Genomic DNA, 16183 nt, shown 5'->3' with positions numbered 1-16183 from the left:
AGAGAGAGAAGGCAAAATATTCCTCCATGGTTTTTCCTTCAAGGTCCTGCTTTGAGGTCCTGCCTCAGCTTCCTTCAATGATGGATTCATCCCTTTCCACTCCAAGTAGCTTTTGCCTGTTTTTTCACAACGGCAGGGGAACACTCTGTAAGCCCCTTTACCCTTCTGATCAACCTCGCCAGCCCTGTACCGCATCATCTTTCAGGGGTGCACCTGCTCATAGATGTCCTGTATCTTTTATCCCATCCTGCCTTCAGCTCCTCCGAGGACCAGCATGGGGCACAGCAGATGGTTAACCTCAGCTATTGTAACTATTAATTGTTAGTATTCCATTTCACAGACATAAGCTTGGCCTCCTGATCAGGTGACTGGACCAAGTCCAGGGCCATTTATAGACTAAGACCTTTGCCAAGCATTTTGTTAACTGTTGCATAATTGTACAGGCCCTCCCCCAACACGTGTAAACAGTCCCCAGCCCTCTTTTTTGCTTCATACATAAACGCTAGACCAGATAACGACTACAATGCATGGTGACAATGTGAAGACTTCCCACTCAAACGTGTTATAGAAGAGCGAACCTAAAGAGTCCCTCCCCCTCCTTGCCCCTGTCTCTACGTGGGACGAGGTCAATTGAAGGTGGGGAGCTTCCTTATGGGAGAGAAAAGGTGTGGGGGGCCACCCTTAGTGGCTCTTGGCTTAAAACATAGGCAATTCCACCTTGCCTGTAGGCTCCATTTTCTACACCTGCACTTGGCACGTAGCAAGCTAAGGTCCCGGCCCAGGAAGCTGCTTGCTTACCTCATCTCTGCAGCTGCATTCCTCAGGACTAACCTCCCTATCCTTGAAGTTTTTACTACCAGGCTAGAGAGCAGAATAGCTGCCATTAGGTTTCCATAGCAACCTTGCTCTTGCCCCGCTGAAATTCTATAAAAACCCTGGGAAAATTTCCAATAAATGGGGCTTGATCAGAATCCAGACTTGCCCTCATTTCTTCGTGTCTCCTGTCCTTTGTTCGCTCCAGCATCCCCTCCCAGGTTCTGTTTGAAGACCCTGCGGGCCGGGGCAGTTTGGCACCCAGACGTGTGGCCTGAGGCACGGGGGATCATGTAAGGAGCACTGTCTTAAGACTACAGTCGCATCATACATTGAGGTCCCCGTGGAGAAAGTCCACTCCGTGAGTGAAGACCCACACAGAGGTCGCCGCGGAGAAACGCCCACTCCGTGAGAGAAGATCCGAGGTAAGCAGACGGTGATATTATGGGACAGGGAATTAGTGTACATGAAAACTTCATAGGTGGACTTAAAGATTCTCTCAAGGCACGAAGAACTAGGGTTAAGAAAAAAGATGTAGTTCATTTTTTCCTCTTCCTGAAGGACATTTGTCCCTGTTCCCGCAGAAAGGAACCATAGATGAGAAAAGAGGAAAGAGAGTGGGTGATGCTTTGAATGATTGAATGTGATTAGTGATATCTTGTGTGTTAGATACTTTCATGAGGATACTAAAAATGTATTAGAGGAAGGTAAAAATTTTCTTAAAGAAGAACTTAGAAAAAGCCTGGGGAAATGTGAAAGTCGGCCTACCCAGTCCTCCCTTAAGGACCCCTATTAAGTCCAAAGTCTGTAAATCTCCTCTGCCTGAAGAGTCCCCTCCCAGACCTGGACTCTAGTCGAGGAATTAGGTGAGGTGGCTGCCACCCTTCTTTGTCTGTCCTCCTTGTCTGTCTCTCTGTCTCTCCATGATCTTTAGTTTCGCTTTGAAGCTCGAGCATTTAAGCTAGTCACATTGTCAGGGTTACTCTTTGCCAGTGCCAGGAGATAGTGTGCCTCCTGAAGGGGAGGCTGGAAGACGTTCCTGACCTCCAGGAGGGGGAGTCAATCCCCCTTCCACTTGGGGAGCGCTCTTGGCCTGCCTGATCACCGGGTCTGATCCCTCACTTGGTTCTGGTTTTGGTATAGTCCAGCTTATTGTGGCTTTTTGGCACCGTTTTCTGTTTTTATTTGTATCTATTTGTGTGGACTTTCTTGCTACGAGACAGAAAGAATCAGTCCCCTTGACTGTTGTCTTAGACCACTGGACGGATGGACGGACTGGGGCATATAACTTTTCCCTCATAGTGAAGAAAGACAAACCTGTCACTTTTTTGTCTGTCTGGTGTTTAAACGTTTTTTTCTATATTATATTCTGTTAGAGAAAAAAGCACAAAATGTCATCTGCTGGCCGTTAGAACTACTCATTTCAATGATTCATGAGTTAGAACTACTCATTTCAATGATTCTTAAGAAAAAGAAACAACAAAAACGGATAAACTAGCTCTGTCTGTCAGTGCCCGGCTGGTGCTCTGGAGGGGTCCAGGGTAGGGTCCCTGGTGCTGGATGTGGATGCCCTTGCAGTTAACTTCACCTCTTGGGTGGCCAGAGCTGATGGCTCAGGCAACCGATCAGGATTGAAAAGGACAAAAAGGAAAGGGAAAGAGAGCCCAAGGTTTCTTCTCTAGGGGCTGGCTGTACTGAGGCCGAGGAGAACTTAAACTGGCCACAACTTTCCTATGGCTGAGGCTGTAAAAGTGGCTTCTGGCTAGAAACCGCATGGTGGGGGGGGGGTCGTAAAAGGAGGCTCTTTGATCTGTAGATAGGCCTCTTTGCAGAGATCACCAATAAGTTGGTGTGAACTTAGGCTTATTAGCAATTGAAGGCTGATGGCCCTGAGTCTGCTAACTTATTTGCAAATCTACAGAGAAATAAGAAGTAAGAGAGAGATAGAAAATAAACCACTGAAGTTAAGCTGCTCAATTCTCCCCACCATGTTTATTGTGGAGGATTGTGCTTGTACTTCTGAAAGAAGTCATAAGTCATAGTCAAAAGAGTGCAATTAATCACACAAAAAAGATCAATTCTAAAATATAGCAGGTTACATGTTTTAAATCTAAACATCTCTTATCTATGTACCCACTACATAAGTTCATGGTGAGTTCAGAATGACAAAGGTTGGCAGGGTCTAAGGTTAATAGGGTCTGAAATTTACAAGAGCAATACAACTTATCAATTAGGATGGACCTGACTATACATTATCCAGCTATCTCTTAGAAACTGGCAGGAAGCCCAGGGCTGCCTGAACTCCTAATGATGTGCTCTAAACTCCAGCCAGCCCAAATCCCTTAAACATGGTAAGTGCAAGGTCACCCACAACAACAAAAAAAAATTAGGTGGCTAAAAATTAAGAGCTAATATGATGGGTCTTCCCAGGAACTGGGTGGTAAACAGTGATCAGATAAAGCCACTGGTAAGGTCTTTTCAGTCCTAGTCACTCCTTGGACTCCTTGGTAATGGGCTCTAAAAAACTTTCACTATAGAGGCTGTGCTTTTTCAACAGGGGCTTGTGTGGAGAAACATCCTGGGCAGGATGCAAAGTCGGATACTCCTAGTTTCTCTATTATCTTTCATAGGTTCTGCCTTTAAGCGTTTAACATTTAAGTGTAAGACCCTTTTAAATTATGCTATAAAATTAAAGAAACATTTTGTCAGTTTTACTACATGTTTGTTTCTTATTGACTTTAAAGTTATTAAAACTGCATCTCCAGCATATATCTGTGAACTTTTTTATCTAAAGAGTAATAATTTGCTTATTAAATATAATGTTTAAATTTTAAGGTCAAACTCTTATTTAAAATATATGAATGCATGTGTGTTTATAACACAGATATTATGTGATTCAATCCTAGTTCAAAGCACTGTAAAAATCTGATTTTAAGTTCTAAAAGTTATGGTTCTACTCTATGACTTGATTCTTAAACAAATGTAACAGGATTCATTTGTATTAATTATGTTACAGTCAATATAAAGTATTAATAACGTTAAATTTTTCTATAAATTATAAATTAAATATATTAGTAACACTGATAAATTTTCTTTAAAACTTGTTGTATTCTATAATGATATGCTGTATGGAAACCAGAAAAGTTTCCAACCCCTATAGATCTTGATGCTAAAGTAAAGTAGCTCTAATTTAATGGTTATCATTTATGTAACTTCAAGGTCTTATTGTACATTAAAATCATGGTGTGTAAAACAGGAGATGCAAATTAATGCAGGGGATAAAATTGCTCAGCTGTTACTGTTTCCCTACATTAAGGGCAAAGCCATTCCAATAAAAAAGAATGGGTTAAAAAATACAACAATAATAGTAATTATAAACATAATAATAAACATTCTTAAACTATACTAGTACTTTAACTACAACTGGTATGTAAAGTTAAGAGCTACTATCACAAACTGTTTAAAATAATTAAAGCTTATGATTTTGTTAATCACAGGTGTTTTCTAAAAATAATCAGCCAATATATAGCTAGAAACAAGCAATTCAGATACACTAAAATTAAACAGGCGTGGTCCTCTAGCACTTATCTACAGACTACAGATTATAACATTCTTTTATGTTTATAAAATATAGGTTAGGGCAGACAACCAAAGACAGGTGAGGAGTGAGCACACATATGCTGGTCCTCAAGCTTATCAGAGATCTGCTAAATATGACATTAATTATATTTAAACTAATTAAGGCAGAGATTCCCACATCCTAACAGTGGCTTCCTATGTTTAAAGGTCTGAAAAATGTTTAATATTTCAGGGCCTAAAAAAGTATTTAAATGTTGGTAAGTGCAAGTTACAGATTAAAAATAAGATCAATGGTTATAATAAACTGGTAAAGTACTGGCTGCTTATTAAAAACGAGTCTGTCAAGTCTGTATATCAAATCTTCTGAAAAAAAAATGTTTATGCTTTTACTGGGTTTCAAAGACATAAGCCTACTCTAACTGCTTTATGGATACAATTTTAACTTCTGTCTCCAGTCTGTATTTGTATCAACAGATTTTTACCTGATTAACAGACTCCATCCAGAGATCACCTGTAAATTACAAGCTGCTAAGATCCAGACCTGCTATTCCTCCAACAAGGCAGACTTTGTGCTGCCCTCAAAGAAGAGTGTTGCTTTTATATGGACCACTCTGGGGTGGTCAAAGATAGCATGGCCAAGATCAGAGAAAGCTCAAAAAAGAGAAAAAGACAATGTGAACAGGACCAGAGTTGGTTCCATAATTGGTTCTCCACCTTCCCTTGGCTTACTACCATGTTGTCCTCCATTCTAGGCCCCCTGGTAGGATTTCTCCTACTTAATCTCTTTTGGCCCCTGGGCTTTTAGACACCTTAATGCCTTTGTAAAACAACAGCTAGATGCTCGAGATGCTCGAGCGATACAGGTACATTATCATAGACTTGACTTGGCAGACCAAGGCCATGATGTTCTTGAACACTAATGTGCTTCCGTTTCCCCTTCCTTGACACAGGACTGTTGACTATGCCTACAACAGGGCTCACCGGTTCCCCTTGCAGTTCCTAGGGAGAAAATATTTCCTAGAAAAATTCCGGTTCTCTAGTCATACTTCCCTTGTTGGTTCAACCACTTGAGTTTTATAATGTTACCTACTTCAAAAAATATATTTCAAAATAATAGTTATGATGTAGATGTGGGTACTGTAGCCTTTGCCAACTGTAAAAGTTATATTAATGTTTCTTCTGCACTGTGTACTGGTAACGCCACAGTGTCTGTTTGTGGCTCCAACCTTGCTTACACCTACCTGCCTCAGAATTGGTCGGGGAGCTGCGCCCTGGCTACGCTTCTCCCTGATGTCAGCATTATTTCCGGTGATGATCCGGTGCCAATCCCTAGTTTTGATTACATTGCTGGATGACTCAAAAGGGCTGCACAGTTTATTCCCCTTTTAGTAGGACTAGGAGTTACTTCAGCCCTTTCTACAAGTTCAGCAGGCCTGGGTGTTTCCACTCACAAATATGCAGAATTCTCAAAACAACTCACAGACGCTGTTCAAACCTTGCCCAGCACTATGCAGGATCTACAGGATCAGGTAGACTCCCTGGCTGAGGCCGTTCTTCAAAGCCCAGGAGCTTGGATTTGCTAACAACAGAACAGGGAGGTATCTGTTTGACTCTACAGGAAAAGTGCTCTTTCTACGCTAACAAGTCTGGGATCGCTCGAGATAAGATTAAAAGGCTACAAGAAGACCTGGAAGAGCAGCGAAAAGAGCTCTTCGATAATCCCCTTTGGAGTGGGCTCCTCGGGCTCCTCCCATATCTTCTCCACATTTTAGGCCTCTTCCTTGGCTTACTAATACTACTATCACTAGGACTCTTTCTCTTAAACAAACTCATGGCCTTTGTCAAACAGCAAGTGGACGCCATCCAGGCCAAGCCCATACAGGTCCGTTATCACAGGCCGGAGCTGGCAGACCAAGGCTATTCAGATGAATAGCAGGCAATGCCCAGAGTGACTCTGCCTAAGATAGGGCCAGGGGTCAAAACGCTACCCTTGGACCCAATGACGGGCTATAGAGGGCACCAGGGGATTCAGAGCTAATGACGGGATTATGCACAATTGGGACCGTATCCAACCTAAGACAGAGATGTCAACCAATTTTCAAAAACATCAAGCTGTTGGCCTCTCGATGACGGGTAATGGACGGTATGATGAGGTTGACGCAGCCTCAGGCAGGCCTGAACCACCCATCCAGCTTATATTATATAGAAAAGGGGGACCGGTGTTAAGTTTGAAACCCAAGACAGGGCTGGAGAGATGGCTCAAAGGTTAAGAGCACTGGTTGTTCTTCCAAAGGTCCTGAGTTCAATTCCCAGAAATCATATGGTGGCTCACAACCATCTATAATGAGATCTGGCGCCTGCTTCTGGCACACAGGCACAACACTGAATAAAAAGAAAGAAAGAAGGAAACCTAAGACAAGCAGCTGAGGTGTCTATTCAACATATCAAAGCAGAACCCAGCAGAACTGTTTGGTTAGCTGCCTCTCTGCCCTTTCTTGCTCCTTTGTACCTTTGCCCTGGCTGCTGTATTTAGTCACCCTCTCCCTTCCCCTCCCCGCTCCCCACATGCCTGATGATCATGCGCACTCTGGACTCTCCCAGCTGTTTCTGCCCCTGGCTATGCTATCCCACCCATCTATAATAAACTTTCTCTGCCACCATACTAGGCGTGGTCATATCCTTTTTATTTCTTCTTCTTCTTCTTCTTCTTCTTCTTCTTCTTCTTCTTCTTCTTCTTCTTCTTCTTCTTCTTCTTCTTCTTTTTCTTCTCACTCACCTAGAAGGCTGGGAACCGGTGAGTAAAGACAATGAAGACAGTGGGGCTTAGGAGAGGATCTGGGAGCCTTGTGAATACAAGTATGCCTGTGTCCCAGTATCTGAACCCACAGGAAGCAGGCAGTCCTCTTTCCATTCCAGGGCTGCATACATACACGGACACACACTCACATAAGCACACATACAAATACACATAGACTCACGCAGATACACAGACACACGTGCACACACAGACATGTACACATACAGACACACACACATGTGCATGCATGCATGCACGTGGGCGCGTACACACAGCCCAGCCAACTCCTAGCTAACTAGGAGCCGCCTAGTTAGCTCCTCTTCATTCCCTTTCACTCCTCACTCACAGCCCCCCGCCAGCAGGTGCAAGCTTTCCCACAGCAGGCAGCCAAGGAAGGGCACTGGAGGACAGTGATGTTGCAGGTCAGGAGGACGCCAGGAAGCCAGCTGGGATCAGAGGAGACTGGCTACGTTTCATTTCACATACTCACTCACAGCAACCGGAAGGGGAGACAGTGTAGTGTAGTGTAGTGTAGTGTAGTGTAGTGTAGTGTAGTGTAGACAGACTTAGTGTAGTGACAGGAAATCGAGGAGGAGCATGTAGGCTTGTGAGAGGTGACAGCGGCGCGCGGGTGGGGGGTATCATAGATATGAAGGACTAATGCTAGTGGCAGCTCCATTTTGCTTTGGTCGACAGCTGGAACCATGGGGGGTTCCAGAGGGGACTCTTGACGGCCAATCTCAACTGTCAACTCACCTGGAGTGGCAGCCACTTGGGAGATTGGCAGCACCTCTCTGGAGGTGTCTGTGAGGGCTCTGACCAAATCAACATGTGTGTGCCCCTGTACATATGCCACATATGTGTCCACTGAGGCCAAAAGAGTGTCAGATCTCCTGGAGCTGGAGTTACAGGCAGTTGTGAGCTGCCCAACGTGGGTGCTGGGAACTGAACTCAGGTCTTCTCAAAGAACAGCAAGTACCCTTATGCTGAGCCATTTCTCCAGACTCCCCCAACCTTGTAAATATATTTTTATTTGTTTGGTCTTCCTTCCTTCCTTCCTTCCTTCCTTCCTTTCTTTCTTTCTTTTTTAATTTTTTATTTATTTTAATTTTGTTTGTTTGTTTTTTCAAGACACAATTTAACTGTCTTGGAACTCACTATGTAGACCATGCTGGCCTTGAACTCCCAGATATCTGCCTGCCTCTGCCTCCCAAGTGCTGGAATTAAAGGCATGGTGCCAGAGGAAACCGGAAGACAATAGATCCCCTATAGCTACAGTTAGAGATGATTGTGAGCTGGCTGACATGAGTGCTGGGGTCCAGATTCTAATCCTCTGCAAGAGCTGCAGGCATCACTTTGGCCTGGAGCCAATGCTTTTCAGCCCCTCCCACAGAGGGTAGAAGCAGATCATTCCAGACTCATCAGAAGTCTTGGATTCAAACAGTAAGTACTGGGCAGAGCCAAGCCTGAGCCAGTAGAGTTAAGAGACCCATCCAGATATAAAGATGCACCCCCTCAGATCAGAGCGACAGAATACAACCTCTGTCCCTTGTGGCCAAAGTATGGACAAGCCGCAGGGTCATCTTGTGGAACTTTCTGGAAGATTGGAGCCTCAGCCCCAGACCCTCTGATCAGAATGCATATTTAAGGAAAATGGCCCGGACATCCAAACACAGCTCCGAGTGTAAACAGTGCGCCAATCCCTCAGCCAGAGCAGGAGGGTGATGGCCAACTCCACAGAGCTGCCAAAGCAGGGCCACTACCTACCTCTGTCTCCCGCAGCCGTGCCTCCAGTGCTGCTCGGGGCCCCTGCGTGTTATCATTGACCTGAAGCTGCTCCTGTACCACCTTCATCCACGCCTGGGCATCCTCCACGCTCCTGTCAAAGTCCTCCTGGGGCTGCTGCGTCATGGCACCTGTATAGACTGGTAAGGACCACATGAGGTTAGGGGCTACAGAGAGACACCAAGGCAGCAGGCACAGAATACCAACCCCTACCCCACCCCACACAGTGCTCCCCACTTGGCACAGCTGTCAATCCTGTGTCCAGAGCTGGACATGGGCAACACAGACCTCTCACCTCTACTGTGGTAGCATTGGGCCAGTAGAGAGGGCCTTGGCATGTAGCTTCTCTGTCTAGTTCTCTAGCTTGGGAGAAGGGTGGCTCCTATCCACGTTCTCGGGCCCTCCACAAGAGACTCTCAAAGCTCACAGACAGGGAAGTCACAACCCCAAATGAACTTGATTTGAATGGACCCAAGCCCTCAGTGGAAGGAACACTGCCTCTGGCATCAGCCGGACCCACAAAACCCCAGAGCACTCAAGAAATGAATGTGGCAAGGAAAGGAAACGAAAGTATATCGTCCCCACTTCACACCAACTTGGGTCTCCAGCAGTTCTTGTGTGTGTCCCTCCATGGCCCCCCCCTGGGGGGGCAGGGCTCCTCACCAACGCAGGCAATCATCTGGCCCAGGCCCTCTGATAAAGCCCACCTGTTCCCTAGGGACACCTGCCAGCTGGGCTAAGCCACCCACCCCCACCAGTCCCCTTGGCTTGGCTACTGCTCCTAGCCTCACCCTGCACTGTGAACACAAAGTCTCAGATTTCTCATCCAGTGTTCTTGAAATCCCACTAAGCCGGGGACAAAACCCGTGTGTGTGTGTGTGTGTGTGTGTGTGTGTGTGTGTGTGTGTGTGTGTGTTCCGGCTCTGGGTGCTCAGCTGACAGCAACTAGAGCCTGCTTTGGATTAAGGCTATTTACATCCACATTCCATGTAAAAGGATTGGGTCTGACTTATCTGCCAGTCTCCCATGATGCCTTGCACAGTGAGGCCAAGGTGGCTGGCAGGAGCAGCCCAGAATGGATGTACATTGTAACATCAAGCGCCTCCCCCAGGCCATGGTCTCATTATTTTTGTTTTATGGCAGTGCTGGGGTAAGAGACCGGCTTGCGCCTCTGCTAAAGGAACTAGCACGGAGTTGCCTCCCAGCGGTGCCATTTAAAATGACCAAATGGGTAGGACATGAGAGTAGGAGGCTCCTATAGGGCAGGAAGTAGGGGTCTAAAGAGGGGGAAACAAGAGAGTATGGTGGGCAGGAAGGAGAGAAAACTCCTAAACTATCACATGCTCTCTCTCATATGTAGACTCTGTGTTTAATTATATCACACATGTAATCAACGCAGAAGGGAGACCATTTGGAATGAGGATGGGGGATAGAGCGAGTGGGCAGGGGACACTGTGACAGGGCAGGGGACAGAGTAGTGAATGTGACCAAAGTACAATGATATATCTGAATCAAAAGTCAGAGACCATGGGCCATGAAATCTATTATTCTGCATGCTAACTAAAAAAAAAATAATAAAAAATAACAGAAAGAAAGCCAGAAGCAACCCCTATGCCCAACCACAGGGCGTGCGTTATGTTATATGGCCTACTTGCACTGGAAACTCCACAGCAGCCCACAGAATGCAAGCGTAGCAGGGACTTGTGACCACCAAGGATGTAATACCAAGAAGTGGGGCAAAACTATGCATTTAGTAGCTACAACTCTACACCTGATCTCAGCGCTCAGGAGGCAGAGGCAGGTGGATCTCAGAGTTCAAGGTCAGCCTGGTCTACAGAGCAAGTCCATATCTCAACCATATCTCAAGCCGGGCGGTGGTGGTACACGCCTTTAATCCCAGCACTCGGGAGGCAGAGTCCAGGGCAGCCAATATCTACACAGAGAAACCCTGCCTTAAAAAAAAAAAAAAAAAGGAAAGAAAGAATAGAAAAATGAAAAACCCTATCTAAAATATTAAGGCCAGGCAGTAGTGGCATAGCCTTTATTCCTAGCACTCAGGAGGCAGAGGCAGGTGAATCACTGTGAGTTCAAGGCCAGCCTGGTCTACAAAGTGAGTCTAGGACAGCCAAGGCTGTTACACAGAGAAACCCTGTCTTGAAACAAAACCAAAACAAAAAAACCCAAAACAAAACAAAAACAAAAACAAGGGGAAGAGAGAGAGAGAGAGGGAGGGAGTGAGGGAAGGAGGGAGGGGGAAGGAAGGAGAGAGAGAGAGAGAGAGAGAGAGAGAGAGAGAGAGAGAGAGAGAGAGAGAACACCACCACAGGAGGTTGGATGGACAGCTCAGCCATTGAGACCACCAGCTGCTCGTGCGGAGGCCCTGGGTTCCGTTCGCAGCATTTACACTGTGGCTCACAACCACCTGTTACTCTAGCTCCAAGGGCATTTGACGCCCCCTCTGGCCTCCACAGGCACTGCATGCATATACACAGCGCACAGACACAGAAAACAGAAGTAAACAAACCTTTAAACAAATCACCTCTAAAAAGGACAAAAACAAAACAAAACAAAAAAAAAAACAAAAAAACTCTACTTGTATAAAAAGGTTGGGGACTCCCCATTCCTGGGCCATGTAACTAAGAGTTAAGAGTGTGTAGAAGTGGCCCAGCCCCTCCAAGGCCAGGTTGTCCATACATATGACCTGAGGCTTCTCCCATGGGGAGAGCCACTGTGGCCTCAGAAGCCACTTGGCTAAGGACAACTGTCCACGCCTGGTAAGATCACCCTTGAGGGTCTCTTTCCTCTCATTTTCATTTATTTATTTTTAAAATAGTTGTTCATTTTTAATTATGTGTATGCATGCATGCATGTCTGTGGGTGCCTGTGGAGGCCAGGGCTGTCAGATCCTATGGAGCTGGAGTTACAGGTGCTTGTAAGCCTCCTGATATGGGCGCTGGGAATTCAACTCAGGTCCCTTGAAAAAAGCAGTACTCCTGACTGCTGAGCCATCTCTCTAGCCCTCTTTTATTTTTGATCTCACAAAATTTTGTGAAAATTTTCAGGAAAGAGCAACCATCTTTTTCCAACTGAAAAAAAAAAAAATAAGAAGAAGAAAGCCCTAATTCCTAACATGACTAAACCTCTCCAAAAGCCTTGGCTGGGAATCTGGCTGGCTCAATCCCCATGGCACTGGGTGGAGGAATTTGTGGCAGACAAAGAAACACAGACAATGGCCGTGCCAGCAGTGTTGGGCCAAAGGACATGGGCATGGGTGGGTGATGCAGAGCAGCCCGCGTGCTAGGAGTGGCCGCTGCTAATTCCAAACTCAGCCCCCAATGTGTTGTTTTGACATTTTTCTAGAAACTTAATATGTACCCACAGCCACTCCCTGCCTCTCAATGCTTCTTCTGAAATGTGCCTCCACATGTGCCAGCCTCTCCTTCACGTGTGCGTTAGTTCTTTGTGGCTCTGAACTGCTGTCCTGTCTCATGTCTTGTCTAGCTTCTGAGATCTCTGTTTTTCTTTTTTGCAAAGGAATGCAGGGACAGAAAATCATCCCCTGAGCCTCAGAGGACAGGAGTGCCTCCCTGAGACCATAGCAGTGGGTCTAGCAGAACCCTTCCAGGGCAGGGCTTGCAGAGGGAAGTGCATTGGTTTGGTGACCCAGTCGTGCACCTCACAGCAGGCAGGGCTCAGCCCAGCCTCGGGTGGCACCTATACTGGCTGAAGAGGCTACAGGTAGAGTTCAGGGCATCTGAACCTCTTGGGCAAAACTGCCACACCCAGGAATTTAATTAAGGAAGCATTCAGGCCCCCGGGCACTGCAGCCCCAGCAGTAAATAAGCAGACGCCCCGACAGACAGCACTAAGACAGGCAGCTGCTTATAGTGCATGTGTGACTGCAAGTGGTAAGGCCCTTAACAAGTGCAAAGATTTAAGAAAACCAGCCATGACAGGACCCACTTAGTAAATATTGAACACAGACAGACAGACAGACACATACACACACACACACACACACCTGCCTTATTAACACAGTAAACCACACAATCTGAACCATGGAGCTTATAACTCCTGGAAGTCTGAAATAATACTGAACATAACCAACACTCGGAGACAGGTGACAGCTGCACCATAAACTAAAAATACACGTGACAGAACGCCAGCCCTGCAAATAGCAAAGGAGCTTTGCTGCTGCCTGTGTAAGTGCCGGACAACCATCAGCTCCAGGTCAGGTCGAGGTCAAGGTGGAGTCAGTTTCTCATCTAACCTCATGGGCCCCTGAGTTCTACTCAGGGGTGCCCCTAACACTGAAGTCTAGCCAATGGAGAAAGGAAGTGAATGTAAGAAGTGAGCAAGTGAAAAAGCAAACAAAAGGCCGGAGAGATGGCTGAAGGGTTCAGAGCACTTACTGCTCTTGTAGAGGACCCAGGTTCGGTTCCCAGCACCAAGTTGGCAGTTCAGAACTATATGTAACTAGTTCCACAGGATCCAATGTCATCTTCTGGTCTCTGTGGGCACTAGACACAAACATATTACACACACACACACACACACACACACACTCACACACACACACACACACTCACAGGCAATCACTTAGACAGTATCCTTGGTTATCAATTTGACTACATTTGGAATTTACATAAACCCAAATGCCTGGGTACACCTGTGAGAGAGTTTTGCCTTATAAAATCTTCTGAAGTTAGGAAGACCCACTTTTAAGATCCACCTTTAATCTGGGCCACACCCTCTGCTGGCTGCCTATGTACAGGACATGGAAGAAGGGAGCTCTTTCTCCTTGCCTGCTCGCCCTCACTCTCACTGGCAAGCCCCTTCCTTCACTATGCTCCTATAACCTGTTACACATTTTGTGAAGAACTAGAAGGAACTAGAAGTTTCCAAATATGAAGAAAGCGAACAGAGGGCCAGAACACAGGAGAGGGATGCTGAGCACAGGAGAAGGATGCTGAGCACAGGAGAGGGATGCTCAGCACAGGAGAGGGATGCTCAGCACAGGAGAGGGATGCTCAGCACAGGAGAGGGATGCTTAGCACAGGAAAGGGATGCTCAGCACAACATACCTTGTGCATCTGTACAGAATTTGTACACTGTGCCCATAAATGTATGTGTTATTGTGTGTCAATTTTTTTAAAATTTTAAATTAAAGTCTTAATCCTACAGTTTTGGCCTCCATATACACTGTATTCACATGTACATAACCACAAATACACATAATGAGTTTAAAACCTTTTTTTGTAATGTCCTTAGGGTGGGAAAGGGAAGATATGAGTGAGGGGGCAACAATGTAATGTGAATAAATTATAAAAAAATAAAAACTAAAAAAAGAAAAAATGCCCTTGAAGAATCTCTTAGATACCAAACATATCTTAAGTAAATTCATTACTTAAAATTAATAAACATCTTTTTTTCTGACTGCTCTTTCAACCCATATTTGTGATTTAGGAGTCCCGGTTTTCTGGGAGATTATTTAAGACTTCCGTATGGATGCAATGGAGCAAAGGAACCAAAAAGCCACCACAAGACAAAAGGGCCCTAGAGATCAGCCACTATAGTGCAGAGAAAAGGGGATGGTGCCATCACCAGACCTGGGCTGAAGGTGGCAGCCACTGTAGCCCAAAGCAGACACCACAACCACAGGACTTCTCACCCAGCAGGACAGGCCACTTGGAGCAAACTCCAGCTTTCTTGTGGTCAGCCTAGGCAGAAGGGCAGCGCAGCCTTTAAGGGATGGCCCACCATTACTGTGCTGGGTAGTTTTATGTTAACTTGACACAGCTAGATTTATCTAAAAGGATCCAATTGTATGGCATTTTCTTTTTTTCTTTTTTGTTTTTTGTTTTGTGTGTGTGTGTGTTTTGTTGTTTGTTTGTTTGTTTTTTGAGACAGGGTTTCTCTGTGTAGCCTTGGTTGTCCTGGACTCGCTTTGTAGACCAGGCTGGCCTCGAACTCAGAGGTAAGGCATTTTCTTAATTAGTGATCCATGTGGGAGGACAAAACCCATTGTGGGTGGTGCTGTCCCTGGGTTGGTGGTCCTGAGTTCTGTAAGAAAAGCAGGCTGTGCAAGCCAGGTTGAGCAAGCCAGTAAGCAGCACTCCACCATGGCCTCTGCATCGGTTCCTGCTTCCACGACCCTGCCCTGTTTGAGTTCCTGCCCTGGCTTCCTTCAGTGATGGGCTACAATGGAGAAGTGTATGCCAAAACAAACCCTTTCCTCTCCCACTTGCTTTTGTTCATGGAGTTTCATTGCAGCAATAGAAACACTAAGACAATAACTGTAGGCACAGATGGGAGGGGGAGAGGCAAGTAGATGGGGGCTGGGCCAGAGCCGAGCACACTGTCCATTTGAAGGCTCCCTTTACCCTGATTCTAGCTCCCAGAGCAAATGGCTGAGCTACAGCTGGTGTCAAGGGACCAGTCTTGCAGGAAGGACAGGGATCTTGGCATTGACAAGAATATGTAACCTGGCCTCCTGCCAGCTTGGGCTCCCCCTGTCTCCCAGGGTAAAGAAGAGCCCCCCTCTTCTTTCCTTTCCCAAGCTGAAACTATCCTTCTGCCTAGGCTGACCACAAGAAGGCTGGAGTTTGCTCCAAGTGGCCTGTCCTGCTGGGTGAGGAGTCCTGTGGTTGTGGTGTCTGCTTTGGGCCACAGTGGCTGCCACCTCCAGCCCACTGGTAAGATGCCAAGTCCTAGCCTCATCCTCCTGTGCTGTTTTTTGTTTGTTTGTTTGTTTTGTTTTGTTTTGTTTTGTTTGTCAACTTGACATGAGTTGGGGTCATCTGGGGAGAGGGAACATCATTTGGGAAAATTATTCCAACAGACTGACCTGTAGGCAAGTCTGTGGGACCTTTTCTTGACTAATGACTGACGCAGGATGAGTGGTGCCATCCCTGGGCATGTGGTCTTGAGTGATATAAGAAAGCAGGCTGAGGAAGCCATGGGGAGCAAGCCAGTGAGCAGCACTCCTCCATGGCCTCTGCCTCAGCTCCTGCCTCTAGTTCCTGCCCTGAGCTCTTCCCTTCATGATGTACAATGAGTTAAATAGCCTTTTCCTCCCCAAGTTACTTTCTGGGTATGATATTTATCACGGCAATCAAAAGTAAACTAAGACAGACAGACTGTATCACACACACACACACACACACACACACACACACACACACACACACACCACCCTGACGGCCCTTT

The 16183-nt window shown here is 46.0% G+C and overlaps 1 protein-coding gene across 7 annotated transcripts in view; it reads right to left on the bottom strand.

Annotated features, from left to right (window-relative positions):
* Positions 1-16183, bottom strand: part of SYNE3 (spectrin repeat containing nuclear envelope family member 3) — a 94996-nt gene that overhangs the window by 52636 nt on the left and 26177 nt on the right. For 6 of the 7 annotated variants that reach the window (XM_084792460.1, XM_084792461.1, XM_084792464.1 and 3 more), the window contains exon 2: positions 8957-9114. In XM_084792460.1, the coding sequence (XP_084648586.1) occupies positions 8957-9114 (158 nt within the window). Of the gene's footprint in view, positions 1-8956; positions 9115-13386; positions 13462-16183 lie in introns of those variants that run through there. The other variant, XM_084792463.1, reaches the window with a different exon arrangement.

Source organism: Acomys minous, assembly GCF_964271855.1.
Source record: "Acomys minous genome assembly, chromosome: 8".
NCBI lineage: Eukaryota > Metazoa > Chordata > Mammalia > Rodentia > Muridae > Acomys > Acomys minous.
This window is presented reverse-complemented; position numbering and strand designations above follow the sequence as displayed.